General features: G+C 47.3%; 1 protein-coding gene across 2 annotated transcripts in view; it reads right to left on the bottom strand.

Moving 5' to 3' along the window:
• Window positions 1-11,730, bottom strand: part of POPDC2 (popeye domain containing 2) — a 36,712-nt gene extending 24,982 nt beyond the window's left edge. Inside the window, exons 1-3 of one of the 2 annotated variants that reach the window (XM_026103473.2) lie at window positions 10,831-11,730; window positions 7,683-7,791; window positions 3,953-4,334 (exon numbers count right to left, since the gene is read on the bottom strand). In XM_026103473.2, the coding sequence (XP_025959258.1) occupies window positions 3,953-4,334; window positions 7,683-7,791; window positions 10,831-11,321 (982 nt within the window). In that variant the 5' untranslated portion in view covers window positions 11,322-11,730. Of the gene's footprint in view, window positions 1-1,228; window positions 4,335-7,682; window positions 7,792-10,830 lie in introns of those variants that run through there. The other variant, XM_026103472.2, reaches the window with a different exon arrangement.
• Window positions 11,731-13,633: the final 1,903 nt, after the last annotated feature.

Below are 13,633 nucleotides of genomic sequence, written 5' to 3'. Positions count from 1 at the left end.
CATCAGTGGGATATCACAGTCTGTCTTATTCTTCACCAGACTAGAAACTCTTTCAAGGAATTAGGTGATAAAGGTAGTAGACCAATATCTCTCCCAAGAACACGTCTTGTTCTTCATGGTCTGTACAGCACTGGACATTCAAAAATCATTTCCTGCACTGTAGCATAACAAGGTGGCTATTGCCGCAACAGATAATGAAAAGGAACGTAATGCATCGAAACACTTCGGCAAGGGGAATTTAGAGAGGCAGAAAGTAATTACCCAGGTTAGAAGTTGCTGGGGAAGCAGATGTGAGCACAGAACAGGGGAAAGCCCCAGGGGAGCTCTGACCTCTGGGACTGCAGCTATGTCTCGCTTCGAACAATGGGACTGAAGGGAATACCCACATTTACTATTAACATTTTCACCACTCCTAAAAGAGGGGTTATGAAACTGCTCTCCCCAGGCCATGGCTGGCCTGCTAAGATTGTCAGTTGAGCTGTGATGAGTGCTTGGCCAGAACAGAGAACTGCAGCTGCTCTTTGTCACTAATTTATGTCAGTAGCAGCTCAGGTCACTTTGAAATACTGTCCTAACATTGACTTGCTGTTGGAGGCAATTGCTGCTGTGCTGCTGGGAGGTGACGGGCCTAGGAATACTTCAGAGGTGAGCAGAATAACAAGGAAATTACCTTTCTGCTATGGCACCACACTGAGCAGTTTGCATTTCCTTGTCTAAGAACCTTAGAAATTAAAATACCACGCTAGGCTATTGTCTCGATACTGATAGACAAGGAAGGTCACTCCCCACCACAGCCCAAAATGCCCGCCTCTGAAACATTTGGGCTTGCATCGCAGGCCTCCACTCCAGATATTAGCACAAACTGATACTGCCTCATTCACGAGGTCTAGAAAGACAAAAGCTTCTAGCAAGTTTTTAAGGGACGGTGTGAAAGAAAGAATAGTTTTATATCGTGTCCCACAAGCTCTCCCTAATACACACATGCACACACAAATACACATACCTCTTGTATGTATGTTCACAGTACTGGCTGATGCAAAAAAGGGGAGCTGAAAGGTTTGATTCAAAAAAAGCTGGGGTGTTCCCTGCCTCCTCCCCCCCTTTTTAATTTCATTTGAAATTCTGATTTTGTTGAGCTTGATCAACCAGGAGAACTCTGCTGATGACCTGAGAATGGACATCCTTCTGCTGAGAAGACAACATACAAGCAAAGTCTTGGCAAAGTGACTTGACTTCATTTACAGTACTCACTGCATTTATTTTTGATTGCGTCTGTTCAACACAAATGCCTGACAGTTAAGAGGATGGCTGTCTCGTAAATGATTCAGTGTGCCTACCTCTCCAAGTAAAGACTGAGAAAGCTGCAAATCCATATTTCAAAGCAGTCTACCAGCAAAGCAGGGACTGGTCAGACATGACATTCCTGGGACTTCTAAGCTAGAAAACAACAGAAGAATAATCTTTTTGTTCTTTCTCCCTCTCTGCCTTTTATTAAAAAAAGAAAAAGGCTGACTTTTTTATCCAGTTCAGGGAAAACCAGATATACTTGTTTCTTTTCTAGCCAGTTCTTTCATATTCCAGATTTAAGTTTGGAGGCACAGAAGCAGTACAGGAATGGGCGTGTGACTGAATGCAAAGCAGAACTGTACAAAACAGGAAGATCTTCCAGTTCATTTTCAAAAACTAAGAACAATAACAGGAAACAGACAAAAAGGCCTTTCCCACTATAGGCCTATTACAAATAGCAACTGCTATATGATCCAAAGATCCTTTTCATTTAGACTCCTTAGGAGGGACAGTCCCCTTTGCTGTTAGAGCAGTGAAGCTTGCACGGAGTAGGAGTAGGCTACATTGCAGGGTAGGAAAGATTACTGCAGACTTGTCAGGGCTTATGCTAGAAGTCAGTGTGTCCTGACTCCCCTCCAGTAAGGCCATGACCCAAGCAGTTGCAGCACAGCCTTGGACCCTCTCCCCACTTCTTAAGCCTACCCATTAGAAGCCCCAGCTGGGTGCAGGGAAGGCTAGAGTGCTGGGGTGCATGGTATTCAAGGATTCCTCCTAGAAGACAATCTCTCCAGCCACAGCCCAGCACCACAGCTTCCTCCCTACCTTCCTCCCTCCTATGGACCCAGCTGGCACGCACACAGTGAAGGGGAGAAAACAGGGCAATCTGCTAATGCCAGGCTCAGCTCTCCCATGCAGGGACTACCTATCAAGAAGCACTGGGGGCCTGCAGAATGCAAGGGAGCCCAGAGACCCACCACTGGCCATGCTGCAGTGGTCACTTCCCAGACAGAAATCCTGGGTCCAGGCTCAGTGTCTGGCCACTGGATGCCAGAAAGCAGCTATCAGAGGGCGGCAACAGGAATGCGCATTCAGGGACTGCAGTTGGCATGCAGCAGCTGGCATGCAGCAGCTGGCTAAAAGTAGCTCAGCATGGAATTTAACTCTTGGCCATTTGAATCTGAATTTCAAGCACGAGTCACCCTACCATCTATTTCTGTTTTCCTGTGTTGCTCCTCTGCCCCAACATTCACCAGGCCCAGGAATTTTTCCCTTGCAGAGCAAGGAGTTGGCATTTTAGAAGAGAGCACATTATTCCCACTCCCCAGAAGACAAGAAGATTTTTGCAGTACTTTCCCTGTGGACTTGCACAGGGGAGTTTGGGACATATTAAAACAACACTTGTCAGCCCATGCAGGGTCACTGGAGATAACAGCTATACCAAACAGGGTAGTCTTGTCAATGCCTTACTGATCTGGCTGAGCCAAAGCTCAACAGAAACAAGGAGGACAGGGCAAGTGCTGTGGTCTGCCACCGTGGGCAGGGAGGAAGGACTTAGCTCTCTCTGTGCTGCTCAGATTGCACACTTGCAAGAAGCACAGCAGCCCCCACTGTAAATCCACTTTAAACCCAGCATCAGTTTTAATCAACATCAACCTTACCGGGGATGTCTGCTGCATTGCCTACAGCAGCCTTCCTCAGTTCAGTGCTGGCATATCTTCAGGCACAGCTCTACCTCACAGCAAGCCAGGTTGAACCCAGTGCTGTCTCTGTGGGCACTCATATACCACCCACCAGTCTGGACAGTCCTACAATTCCTTCTCATCCCCAGAGAGATGGAGAGAGGACACAGCAGGGAATGGTTTCCTTTAGTCAAGTTACCCACCCTTCTTCCACCCCACTGTCTGCTGCCCAGAATTAAGTCTTTACCATACTTTTCCTGAAGAAAAATCACACAGATCCAGCACATCTCCTGGGATTCTTTGTGGAAGCAAGTGAAAAATGCTGCAGCACAGCAAACCTCACAGCAGTTGCACAGACCTTGCTAGCATAATTATGACCAAGTATGTACATCTGGTAATTATGAGGTTTTTTGGGGTGATTTCCATGAAAAAAAAAAAAGAAAGAAAAAAGGAGGGGCAGGATTGATACCTAATTATAGACCTGTCTGTGTACCCGTAGACAGAGACAGTGTTCTGTGCTAGTTAAACTATTCTATGGCAGAAAACTACCAGGAGGGAACTGATAAGGCCTACAAGTCACCTGATTTCAACCTCCTTCTGGGACTTTCAGGCACCTACCTCACTGTACATACCTTAGCCCCTCAGGACCTAAGGGAAGCCACCTAAACTTCTACCACCACTTTCTCAGGTTCGCAAAGAATCAAACCTATGGCAAATAGGGCCAGAGACTGGGGTGTATTAGGCCTCACCTCTTCCAGGCAGAGTTAGTGCTAAGCTTTGCACAGGCAATTGCATTGCGAAGGCCCAGGTGGAGAGAGAAGAACCTGCTTCTGCAAGCGAGTACTTACACGGGAATCCCACAAAGGGTGATGCGTGCCCGTATTAGAAGTGCCCTCATTTCATATACTCCCCTTCGCTCACATAGTCCATAAAAGACCCTGGCAACTCAGCAAAATCTTCCAAGACAAGACTGGTAGAGTCCTCACCCAGCAGGTCACTGTCAGGCCGGGAGGCCTTGGGGTGTGGAGCAGGCGGAGGCGGTGGTGGCTGCGGAGGAGGCTCTGAGGTGCTGGACTGGACACAGTCAGGCGAAGGGGGAGGCGGCAGCTCCTCACACTCCTCCAGCTCCCCCTCCACCTCTGAGGAGGCTGGTCCTAGGACATGGTAGAGGCTGGGCAAGCGGATATCAAAGCGAAGGCCGAACTTGGCAAAGAGCTTCTCATTGAGGGAGTACAGCTTCTCCGAGATGTCGTAGCCAAGGTGCGATGAGAAGAGGCGGGCAACGTAGCGGTCCTTCCTCAAGAGGAGATACAGCTTCTTCCTTGGCCAGGTGACATAACTGCAATCGGTCTCAGCCGTCAGCGTGACCTGCAGGGCAGGGAGAAGAGCAGCACAAGGAAGGAACAGAGTAAGTCGCGCTGTTCTGGCAGGAGCCACCCACCATGGGGGTGTGCAGCTCCTTTCTGATAAAAGACTTTACCCCCTTTGATATCTGCTCTTTTCGGGGAGGCAGAGGTGGAGAGCCGGAGCATTGAATCTGTATGATTAGATAGATCTTTGCCCTCCTCTGCTTCTTCCTCCCCAAGAACTGGATACCAAGTTTTACTATGTTTTTTACTTTCTTGCTTTTAAATGATGATCACTGTTTATACCTGAGCAACGCAGCTGAAATGAATAGGGTGGCAAAGACAGCATGGAGGTCCTTATCCTTCTACAGAAACAGAGGGGCAGTTCTGCCTGTCAAACATGCCCAGATCACCGGCTGCCACCCCTTCCCCAGGCTGGGTCACACACCCCCATGCTTTGAGAAGGTCTGGGGCATGGGAAGTGCCACCTGGTAGGGTTGCCTTTTCTTTCACTGGAGGGACATTGCTTCTCATCAGCCCTTGCAGGTGCTGTAGGGCAGAACAGCATTTAACAACACACAGTGGCACAGAGCAGTTTAGCAAGAGGGGAAGCAGTTTTTACTGTGTTTGCATGTAGAAAGGGAACAGACAATTAGAGGATGTCAGACATAATCCAAGGTGGAACAAAGTCCATCTCAGGCTATTAAAAGTTTCATTTGGTTGATTTTAAGTACATTCATTTTGCTTCGGGTTTTGCCAACACAAAAAAGGCATTTTTTTCCCTAGCCATAAGACTAGTGACTAGGTTAATTATAATAATTAAAAAATCATATACAGTATATGTGTGGGGGTTGAAATATAAATATAATAATAATAAGCAAACCATAAGATAGAGAAACACATGAAGGGTCAAACTGCCTTGGGCCACAGAAGAACATCCGAGTGTAATGGAGACACCAACACGTGAACAAGTGATAGAGTCAAAATATCCCGGGGGGTCCCTTTCACTCTACATCCAGGGATCTCCTTGGCCAGCCACCATGGCAGAAGGCCAATGGGAAGCTAAACACGGCTTGGCTACAAATGTGTGTCCTTGGGTTTGATATTTAATGCCACAGCCATTGCAAGCAGCTGCCTTATGAAAGAAATATAGGAGCGAAAACCTGACAACTTTCCCAGGCCGAGGTGAGAGGGAGTAAGGATCACATGGAAATTTGAATGACCAGATTCTCATTTTCCTAACCAATGTCTGGCAAAGCTATTGAAACCCTCTGCTTCTCACAAGGGATAAAGTAAAATGTAATGACAAAAACTCTCTCTTAACCAGGGCAGCAGGACAGAATTCACTCATGAATCCCCCTGACACACATGATCCTGCTCATAATTCAGTCTTCTGGGGGAAAGGGTGCCAATCGTGAAACCCAACTCCTCCAGACACTGGGAATCAGCAGTTTTGTGGGAAGAAGACACAGCCAAAGCAGAAAGCATAAGGAAACTGAATTGTCTTATGGAATGAGTCAGACTTTTGCTATCTTTGCTAGGCCCAGAACTGAAGCTGCTCAACCCAGATAGCCATGAGGAGAACTTGAACAAGAAAACCCTTCCCTGCCTTCCTACAACAAAGTCCTAGAGTCAAACATGCTTTCTTTACCCAAATGATTTTGGTGTTGGGAATAAGATTGAGATAAACAATGGAGTTTTGTTAACTACTCAGATAAGAGGAACTGATGGGTTAAACAGTTGCCAAAAGCAGCACATCACCATAACTAAGCATGGCTGTCAAAAGTAATGCCCTACCAGGAACGTGGACTTGTCACATCTCACTTAATGAATGCCAGTCTCACATAGCCTGCTCTTTCCTCATGCTCCTAAGTTATCAGACTTGGTTTTGAGGCATTTCCAACACCTTGCTGCAGCCTTTCTGCCACCTAGGACCCTCTCCTCCCTTCCTGGTGCCAGGCACAACTGATCTCCCTGACCAGCTGCATCTCATTGAGCAGGACAGGGACCAAGAGTGTGGTGCTTTGCAGGACTGTCCTGTAGCCCTGGCACCAGCTTGCTCTGGAGCTGTCTCACACACCGCACATAAAGACATCAGGAGGTCTGGAAACATTCAGTTCCACAGAAATTACCTTAGAAAACATTGCAGATGTTTTTGATGGTCACATGTCATCCAGCCAGCCACCTTCTCCCTTAGAGGGAATATTTCCCCCCAAGAAGCACTGGGCAGCCATCATTCTCTATACTTGGCTCTGTGCAAACACAACCTGGGAGCTAGCAGCAATTTGCCACTGGGCTGGAGACCTGTGCATGGGGCACTACCACTGCCAGCACAGGTACACTCTTCCTACCCTCATCTGCCGTGTTATCTTGGCCTGACATCCCAGTTTCTGCTGCCCATCTCCTTGCAAGTTGTAGCCCTGTGCCACATTCACGAGATCAGTCATCACCTGCAACTGTTCCTCTCACAAGACCATAATCATGGGTATAGCTTTCAGGAGTGACTACCATGAACCCTCTCACGCAGTACAAGGGCCAAAATCAGAACTGAGGGAAGCGGATTCTGAGAGCTGCCCTGTTTTAACCAAATCTGAACTTGGCTGCCCTCATAACAAAGCATCATCATTCCCTCATGACTGTCACATGCTCCCAAGGGATTAACAAAATCCCTCTTTATATGCCCTAACTGGCATATTCTAGATTCACATCCTGATAAGGATCAGCCTATCCTGGCTTGCAAATTAAAGGCAGAGAGATGTGGGCGTGAGTAATCTCCTTCAGAAGGAGCAAACAAATACAATGGTGTTGACAGCAAGGGCAAAACCCTATTTTTCAGTTGCTGCAAATAAGAATTGGTCTGACCTCTAAAGAAGGGATTCTTGTACTCAGAAAGAAACATATTCAGCATGAATCATCCTTTCTACTCTTCCACCCCAAACGCATAATCATCAGAAACTTCTGTGTGGAATGGGATATTTACGGATTTAGATCACTGTCACATTTTGCCACAGCTGCCATCCTGATCATGAAATGATGCATCCCTCTAGATGCATCTCTCTCTCTATTGATGCAGGGCAAATGCATCAATATAGGTATTAGAGAGCATCATAGTAGAAGTGAGCCAGCAATCCAATGCCTTGTCTCCCTGCTAACCTACACCCCAGCCCTTCCTTCAGAGGAAGGTAGAAGCACAGCAACACAGCTGATCATGCTGTCCTGTGCTGTCAGCCATGAGGAGGGGTAGGAAATTATTCCTGGTTAGCTTTGAACAGCAGATAATAACCCACTCTGTCCCTTTCCCAGGCACATAACTAAGTGGCAAGGAGCTAGGCTAGGCTACTACAGAGCCAAGGCAGTTGCACAGAGTTACCTGGAAAGTTCCTTCCTCAGAGGGCCGCAATGACTCCCATTCTGGAGAGTCCAGGAACTGATATGGAAATATATAGTGCAGGAATTGTCCATCCTGGCTCACTCGGATCCTGCAGAGAGGACAGATGAGACACACAAACTTAAGCCACAAAACAGATGTTGCATGAACCTGACCGACTCACAAAATGTGCAGGCAGCCTGTCCCTACCAGGAAGGAAAGGCCTTCTCCCCACCTGGCACATGTCTTATACACTCTCAAGGGCACTTGCAAATGCTTCAATCTATGGACCTGTCCTCCCTTTCTCTGTGGGGAACCATCTTCATGGGGGCCACTGCCCTTCCCCCATATTCCATCTGTGTTTCTTATGAAAAGCCAGCCCTCACAGATGCAATGCTCGCTCATGAACCAGAGCTTCTCATTGCTCAAGGCTGCTAGTACTTCTGACTGTGGCTCTTTGTACTTACCTCTTCCTCCTCTTTTCATAGTTTGGGGGTTTGGCAGGGCGGGGAGAGGAAATAAACTGCCTTGATGCTGGGAAGCCTCTAAACCCAGAACCCAAAAAATGATGCTGGCCATCCCTCCTGGCACATCACACTGCAAGCTCACAGTTTGTTGCCATTTATCATTCACTCTCTTTTGGCCTCTTTGCCTTCCAAATATCCCTTTCTCCTATTTTTGCTGCAATTGCCTGGCAATGTCAAGGTCAAACTTGCACCCAGCTCTGCTGTGGAGCAGAAAGTAAGAGCTTCACAGGCCTGGGGCTGTGGCAGGAAATTTTGAACTCTAGGGAATGCGAGATCCATTTCTGACTCTGCACCGTCACGCTGCTGTGTGATTTGGGGCCTCCTTCTCCCCTGCCCCCATGTTCCCCAGCTGTATGATGCACAAAGGCAATTCTAGCCTTCAGGAATCATAAGGCTCCATTCATTGTTAGTAAGTCAGTTGGAAGCACTGCATGGAAAGGTCGGGGGTTGCAAGGCAGGCTTTCTGATCCAGGCACGTTCTGCCCTTCCCAGACTCCCCTGTCTCGATACTTTTCAGTTTAAAATGGGAGCACCATAACAGTAGCAATGGTCTGCTGGGTCTGCAAGGACCTCACAAGCTCATTGCAAGGCAGTAGACTGGGTACCAGGAAATACAAATGCAACCCCATCTCTACAGAGCATACTATACCAAAGGAGATGCATACTTCCCACTGCAAAAGAGAGCAGAACTGCCCCTCCAGCACTGGCTGACTGCTGCAGCACTTCCATGCCAGAGAGCAGCATCAAAGCATCTGGTGTGAGGTAAGACAGCACAACCCCCCAACCCCCCAACCCCCCAACCCCCCCCCCCCCCCCCCGCTAGCGTTATTTGCGGATATGGTACACTACAGAGGAGGCTGCTCAGCACAGCTGCTTGGTGAGGGGAAAGACACCTAACAGAAATACATGTACTCAATTTCCTCTCCCAGCAGTTTCTTAGTGGATTAGCTCTTCTTCAGACAGTGGAAGCAAGAAGGCTGGCAAGTGCACACATCTGCTTTACTCGGATAGAGCCTGCTTTTTACACAGCCCCCTCCTTCCAGCACAGCCTTAAGCCATGGCTGCAAGGTGAGAGCAAGATGTGAACTGAGCAGAGACCTGAGAATCAGGATTCCCTAGGCTTTAGCTGTGACTCCTCACTATTTTCCTGCAATGTGCCTTACACTTCTCCTCTTTAGGCTTCAGTTTCTCCCTTTTTCAAAAAGAAGGAAAAACATAACTCAAGGCAGAGAAGGATTTGAATTCTTGGACCAGGAGAGCTGTACGAGCACTCTGAATAATTAGCCTTGAAACATCCAGCACTTTCTGAGCACACAGTAGTTGAGCTAGGTACATTCAGCTATGACTACCTGCAGAGAGAGTCTTTTAAAGGTGTTATTTATGAAGTGCTTTGAGATCACCAGAGAAGGGTTGCTAGCAAAGCATTTGCTGCTGCCTTTTGCCATCTGGCATTGGACAGTGGTCCCAGGGTGCTCTTAACACATCCTAGGAAAGGTAGGAAAGGAACAAACACCAAGAAAAGGAAGGACAGCCCTTCTTTACAGTACCCTTCTCCCCACCCCCACCATGGAGGATGGACCACTGCAGTAAAACACATGAGCTCCAGGGGACACTGGGTTTATGTTCTCTAAGGAAAATCCTTGTGACACACAGCTCCTACAGCTTAACACTGTTCCCATTTACTGGTCTCTCTCCTTTCCCACTCCCAGTTGATGTCGATGCCAAGTGTCTGGCAGCAGGTGGAAAGCTAGTGTTGCTACCTCCTTTATATACTTTGATTTTGCAAACTGGAAAAGAGATAAGCTCATAGAAGCATGCCACTGGATCTCAAGTGAACAAATGCCTCTACTTCATCAGCACAGTTCACTCAATAGTCAAACCCCCAGTAAACAAACAGCAAGTGAACATTGCTTGCAGGCAATTGGCTGCAACTACCTACAGGTCCATGGGGTCCTCCTTGATGATCCAGAGGAAGGAACATCATGAATGGATGAGAGCATAGGGAAAGAAAGAGGCCTAATGAGGTGGGATCCATCACAGGACAGCTCTCTCTCTTCTTAATGAAATGACTCTCAAAGCGAGAAATTTCCAAACCCTGGGAATAGGGGGTGGAACCTTTCCCTTCAATACTGCTGGCCAGGGTGAACAGCTGAAGCAAAGACTACTACTCATCCTACTTAGTGCATGGCCATTCACATCACAGATATGTGTCCAGTACCCACAGAGACCACAGGTTCAAGCACATCTTCCTGCCTTGAAAAACAGTCTCTCAAGGCTTTCAGACTCCAGGTCCTCTTCTGTCGGAAATAACATCACTTTAAAATGACAGAAAAAGAGAAGGATTCCCCAGCAGTATCACAAGCAGGGCTGAGTTGACAGCTTTACTGTATACAGTTTGATTCTGCAAACCACTCCCTGAAATATTCTAACTTAAAAAAAAAACCCAAAACAAAACAACAAAACCAAAAAACCCTGCACCCCCCCAACAGAAGATGTCTCAAAGCCCTTTTAGAGGAAGGAAATCATAACCACTCATTTATACAGAGGGAGAAAGACTAATGCATAGAACAATAAGCCACATTGCTTTGCTACCAGACTTTGTTCAGAAACAGGGAGGCCTTTACCTGCCAGACAGCAGCAACGAGAGGCGGTCGATGGGCGTCTTGCCCTCTACTGCGTAATTCTGGTCTCTAACTAATGACTGGACTTGTTCTTCACAGCACTTCACAACTTCTTTGTAGACTTCCAGGGGCACCTGCAAGGGCAGGTACATGGTCTTGTAGAGAAGGTCGAACTCTTCTGGGATGATGTCTTTGCGGAACCGATAAGCCAGGTGAGCCAGCTGAAGCAAGCAGACTAGGACTAGCAGCATGTTCCAGATAAAGATATCCAGCCCACAGGCACTCAGCCAGCCCCAGAGAGCATAGCAGAAGTAGCCTGGGACCAGCAGGCCAAAGATATAGAGGGAGCCAAAGATGCCACTTCCCCCCATGTACCCCAGGAGGACTATGCAACTGGCCAGCTGGTATGCTGCTCCCTCTGTGTGCTCCTTCCAGGCATCGCACACAGCGGGCTGGAGAATGGCCTGGTCCCAGGAGAAGCTGCTTCCACTCATCCTTCCCCACTCCCCACCCTCCCTGCCTGTCCTGCTTTACAAATGAATTGTCATACAAAAAGCCTGCAGATATCCGAAAGCAGAGCCTCCAGGTAGCTGTTCCTCCTTCTTCTCTTGAGCGCCAGCCAGTCAGTCTCACAGCACCTTGCTTCAGAGCAACACGGTAAAGTGCCTCTGGACGTTTTCACTCCTGACAAATCCAAAAGAGCTTGCTTTTTCTCTTTACGGCTCACAAACTGACAGCTGGCCCCCACACTAGCCACGCCAGTACTGAACAAAGCTGGCAAATACAAGACCAAAGAGCTCAGTCAAAGAAAGCATGGAGGCTATTAGCTGGAAAACTCACAGAGGAGAGGACTGGGTAAAGATCTTGTTGCACTGTCTCTCTCGCCAGCCCTCCAGCAGTGAAAACAGAGACTGTGAGAGAGCAGCGGGGCGGGGAGGGGAGCGGAGCAGAGGGAGCTTGTGTTGAATTTGGAATGTATATCACTTGGCAACCAAAGTAGAGAGACCCCAACTGGATAACCATGTTTGGAATTGAAATCCAAGGAGCAAAAGCGGCGAGGAGAACAGAGAACAGGCATGCACCCGCTACTTAACATAACTCAGACACCCAGATAAGCCCAGCACAGTACAAAGAGGAGAAAGGAAAAGGAAAACAGCTAATTTATCGCTGGGGACTTTAAACACATGTGGAGTTACACACTGCTCTTCGCTCTTGCAGAAGAGTGCCTTTCATCCAGCACAAAAAAAGGAAAAAGGTCATCTCTCTCTTGAACTGTAACTAGTAGTGATGGCAGGAACTTAGCAAAAGAAGGGAGACTGATTCTTGGGAAATATTTTCCGATGATGGGCTGTGTAGCACAGCCCCCCTAAAGAGACAGTGGCAGCTCCATCTTGTGGAACACGTTAGGCCAAGGAATACAAGGTAAAATTCTGCATGGGACCACACTCGTGAGCGTAAGGGACAAAGCTAAAGTAAATGAGCCTTTAGGACCCAACTATGTCTACCATGAAGATGATACTATCCTGCCTAAAAAGTCTGGGAGCATAACACTTAAAAGTGTGTTTTGCTGGGAAAGTCTTGTCAAGGGAGGATTCTCTTATCTCATGGGCAACAGGTTCTGGAGAAGCTTCCTTTTTCATCTCATACACAGGAGAAAGGATATTGGGCAGGGATGGGGCACTTTGAGCAGGTCTTCTGTTTGCATCTCCATTAAAACAAAAACCAGTGATTCTGGTAGTGTTGAGAAACCCAGCCTGGGCTCGTGCTACTTGATGTTGGCAGAAGGCTAACTCCTTGGGAAATACAGCATCACTTTTTTTTTTTTTTTTTTTTTGATAGCTATTTAGAAATAGCCTGGGCCTTCAATTAACATGAAGAGAAAATCAAACACCTCTGGATCAGCTAACGTGGAATACAGGCACAAGAAGGACACATTGAGTCCAATCCTCCACAGCCAGGCAAGGAAAAGGCATGTAAATGCAAAGGGCGCACAGAATTGCCACTCTACCAACTACTCCAAGGCTGCAGCACACTTCCCAACAACCTCAATCAACCTAGAAAGCTCTAATAAAAGACCCCCCAAAAAACAAACAAAAAAAACCCAAATGCAGTGTATCATACAGAGAGCAGGAGAAAGAGGCCATCACTAACATCATAGGTTTTTGCTAGGCTCTTTTCTTGTGAAAAGACAGATAGAGGAGTACTAGGTAACGATGCTGGCAGTCAGTACACACATTTCACCTTGATCCAAGGGTCTAGCACATCCTCCTTGGTTCTCACAGAGACTGCCGTAGAACAGCAAAGCAGAGTAACTCCTCTCCTGCTTCTAGTAAAACACCATCAGTCATAAAGGCAGAATCTGCCCAGCTGCCAGGAAGTAGTTACATTTCGGGCATTGACGCAACCTGCGTGGTCAGTCAACAGTATGAAGTCAGCCTGCATGGGTCAGTAGAGTAGAGATAGGATTTCAAGACTGGTTGTGTTTCAGGATAAACTTGCAGCTGCCCTGCCTTGCATACCATTCCCATTGGCACCATTCACTTAAAGATAACACAATCAGCTCTTCTACTAATAGTGCTCTGGAATAACACTTACCTACTGAAAGAGGCTAAAGTAATATTTCAAGGTAACTTTAAAAAAAATTGGTCATGGCCTTGGACAATACAACCTGTCTCTGCAATGATTAGTCCATGTGGAACACTGAATAGTACTACTCTAAGAGTTTCAAAGGCTGTGCCATCTTGACAAATGGCTGTATAGTAAGAAAACAACACAAATTAAGCTTTAAGAGTACAATTCGCTCAGA

This window comes from Dromaius novaehollandiae, chromosome 1 (genome assembly GCF_036370855.1).
Source record: "Dromaius novaehollandiae isolate bDroNov1 chromosome 1, bDroNov1.hap1, whole genome shotgun sequence".
NCBI lineage: Eukaryota > Metazoa > Chordata > Aves > Casuariiformes > Dromaiidae > Dromaius > Dromaius novaehollandiae.
Note: the sequence above shows the minus strand (reverse complement) of the source record. Positions and strands in the feature narration are given on the sequence as shown.